The sequence below is a fragment of the Aptenodytes forsteri genome, unplaced genomic scaffold (assembly GCF_000699145.1).
Source record: "Aptenodytes forsteri isolate BGI_AS27 unplaced genomic scaffold, ASM69914v1 Scaffold276, whole genome shotgun sequence".
Classification (NCBI taxonomy): domain Eukaryota; kingdom Metazoa; phylum Chordata; class Aves; order Sphenisciformes; family Spheniscidae; genus Aptenodytes; species Aptenodytes forsteri.
The window spans coordinates 680,769-683,332 of record NW_008795479.1 but is presented as its reverse complement, the minus strand read 5'-3'; the positions used below and the strand labels follow the sequence as shown (position 1 = coordinate 683,332).

The 2,564-nt window shown below is 67.8% G+C and overlaps 1 protein-coding gene across 1 annotated transcript in view; it reads right to left on the bottom strand.

The window, feature by feature from the left end:
- The window catches only part of ATP1A2 (ATPase Na+/K+ transporting subunit alpha 2), a 36,270-nt gene that overhangs the window by 2,981 nt on the left and 30,725 nt on the right, over window positions 1–2,564 (bottom strand). The window contains exons 5-12 of the mRNA XM_019472576.1: window positions 2,479–2,564; window positions 2,253–2,387; window positions 1,823–1,940; window positions 1,462–1,730; window positions 975–1,173; window positions 552–661; window positions 302–436; window positions 28–217 (exon numbers count right to left, since the gene is read on the bottom strand). Coding sequence (XP_019328121.1) covers window positions 28–217; window positions 302–436; window positions 552–661; window positions 975–1,173; window positions 1,462–1,730; window positions 1,823–1,940; window positions 2,253–2,387; window positions 2,479–2,564 — 1,242 coding nt within the window. The remainder of the gene's footprint in view (window positions 1–27; window positions 218–301; window positions 437–551; window positions 662–974; window positions 1,174–1,461; window positions 1,731–1,822; window positions 1,941–2,252; window positions 2,388–2,478) is intronic.

The following is a 2,564-nucleotide window of genomic DNA, read 5'->3' as shown; positions in this document are numbered from 1 at the left end:
CGTGCCCCCCACGCCCCCCGTCCTCACCCAGGACGCGCTCGCCCAGCCCCCCCAGCTCCAGGTAGGCATTCTGGAAGGCCTCCCGCATCTCCTGGTCCAGCGGCACCTCCTGGCCCTGCAGCAGGATGCGGGAGCAGCGGGCCAGGATGCGCTCAGGGGCCCCCTTCATCACCAGCAGGTACCCCTGGGGGTCCTCCTCCCGCTCGTGGATGGAGAGCTGCGGGCACAGCGGACACGCTGGCACCGGGTGGCACCGACCAACCGTCCTGGGGTCACCGTCGCCACCACCGGCCCGGCAGACCTGGTACTTGTTGGTGGAGTTGAAGGGGATCTCGGTGACTTTGGGGTTCTTGTCCCGCATCTTCTTGACGGAGCCGCAGGAGAGCTGGATGCACTTCAGCAGCGCCGACTCCGAGGCATCGCCTGCCGTCTCCCGCTGGCGTGGGGAAGGGTGCTGAGGGTGATGCCGGCGGCACGGGGGGCACCGAGGCCGGCACTGCCCCGGCTCTCGGTAGGATTCTGGGGGTTCTGGGCGGTCAGCATCCACCTACCTTGGAAATGGAGATGTTTTCCTGGCCTGGCTTGAAGACAGCGCGGTTGCAGAGCCCGGCGATGCGTGCCAGCGCCGTCCAGGTGGGCGAGCGCTTGTCGAAGGTGGCACCTGGGGGACACCCGGCCCCATCAGTCGTGCTGGGGCTCCCCCGTCTTCTCTGGGGACACCTCCCGCGCTCCCAGAGGTGCCCAGGGAAGGGGGTGCTGAAGGCAAGGGGGTGCCCAGGAGAAGGGGTGCCAGGGCAGTGACATCTGGGTGCAGGGGCAAGAAAGGGGTTGTTCCTGGGGTTGGGGTGCTCAGGGGGTCGGAGTGCTCAGGGGGTCGGAGTGCTCAGGGGAGTGACATCTGGGTGCAGGGGCAAGAAAGAGGGTGCTCCTGGGGTTGGGGGGGGGGTCAGGGTGTCAGGCTGCCAACCACCCACCCGACTGGTCCTCGGTGGTGTCGGCCTCGTGGATCTGGTTGTCGAACCACATGTGGGCGACGGTCATGCGGTTCTGGGTGAGGGTCCCCGTCTTGTCGGAGCAGATGGTGGAGGTGGAGCCCAGCGTCTCCACCGCCTCCAAGATCTTCACCAGGCAGTTCTTGCGCGCCATCCGCTTGGCCGTCAGCGTCAGGCACACCTGGGGGTCACCGCGGGGCTCAGCGGACACCCACGGGGCTCGGAGGGCACCCATGGGTGTCAGCAAGCACCAGGCACCAGGCATTGCTGGGTGCACCAGGGCCAGCCCAGCAGAACCAGCACCCAACAACTCCCTCCCAGTAGAACCAGTGCCCCCACCGCACCTCCCCAGCAAAACCAGTCCCCACCACCTCCCTCCCAGTAAAACCAGTCCCCACCACCTCCCTCCCGGTAGAACCAGAGCCCCCCCTGCACCATCCTACCCCTCCACTCCCCCGGTGGTCCTTACCGTGACAGTGGCCAGCAGCCCCTCGGGGACGTTGGCCACGATGATGCCAATGAGGAAGATGACGGCCTCCAGCCAGGTGTAGCCCAGGATGAGAGAGAGGATGAAGAAGGAGAGGCCGAGGAAGACGGCGACGCCGGTGATGAGGCGGATGAAGTGCTCGATCTCCATGGCGATGGGCGTGCGCCCCACCTCCAGCCCCGAGGCCAGCGAGGCGATGCGCCCCATCACTGTCCGGTCCCCCGTGGAGATGACGATGCCACGGGCGGTGCCTGGCGGGACAGGGAGGGGTGACGCAGTCCCAGGGGGCACCAGGGACCCGCCCCCCCCCTCCCCACGCGGGCAGGGACCTCCGGGGACCCACCTTCCACGCAGTTGGTGGAGAAGAAGCAGATGTTGCGGGTCTCCAGCGGGTTCTCGTGGGTGAACTCGGGCGAGCGGGTCTGCGGCTCCGACTCCCCCGTCAGCGACGAGTTGTCCACCTGGTGCCGCGGGCACGGGTGGGTGCCGGCGGGCACAGGGCACCGCCGGGCTCGGCTGGACTCGGGCCAGCCCCACTGTCCCCATGCCACCCCTGGTGCCCACCCCGTGCCCTCCACAGTGCCCACCATCATGCTGGTCCATACTGGTCCCAGTGCCCACTCCCCGCTACCTGTGGTGCCCACCCCATACCAGCCACGATGCCTGAACCATGCCACCCCCAGTGCCCGCTCAATGCCAGTCCTGGTGCCCATCCCGTACCACCACCAGTGCCCACCCCGTGCCAGCCCCAGTGCCCGCGGGTGCCCGCTCACCTTGCAGCCGTGGGAGGAGATGATGCGCATGTCAGCGGGCACCCGGTCCCCCCCCTTCACCTCCACCAGGTCGCCCACCACCACGTTCTCCGCATTGATCTGTATCTTCTCGCCCTCGCGGATCACCAGCGCTTGCTGCCGGGGCAACAGGGCACCCTGAGGGATGCCCAGGCACCCCCCACCCCACCTGGGACCCCTGTGCCGTGTGCCCCCCCGGGGCTCCTACCTGGGGCACCATGTTCTTGAAGGAGTCCATGATCTTGGAGCTTTTGGCCTCTTGGTAGTAGGAAAAGCAGCCGGTGACGATGACGA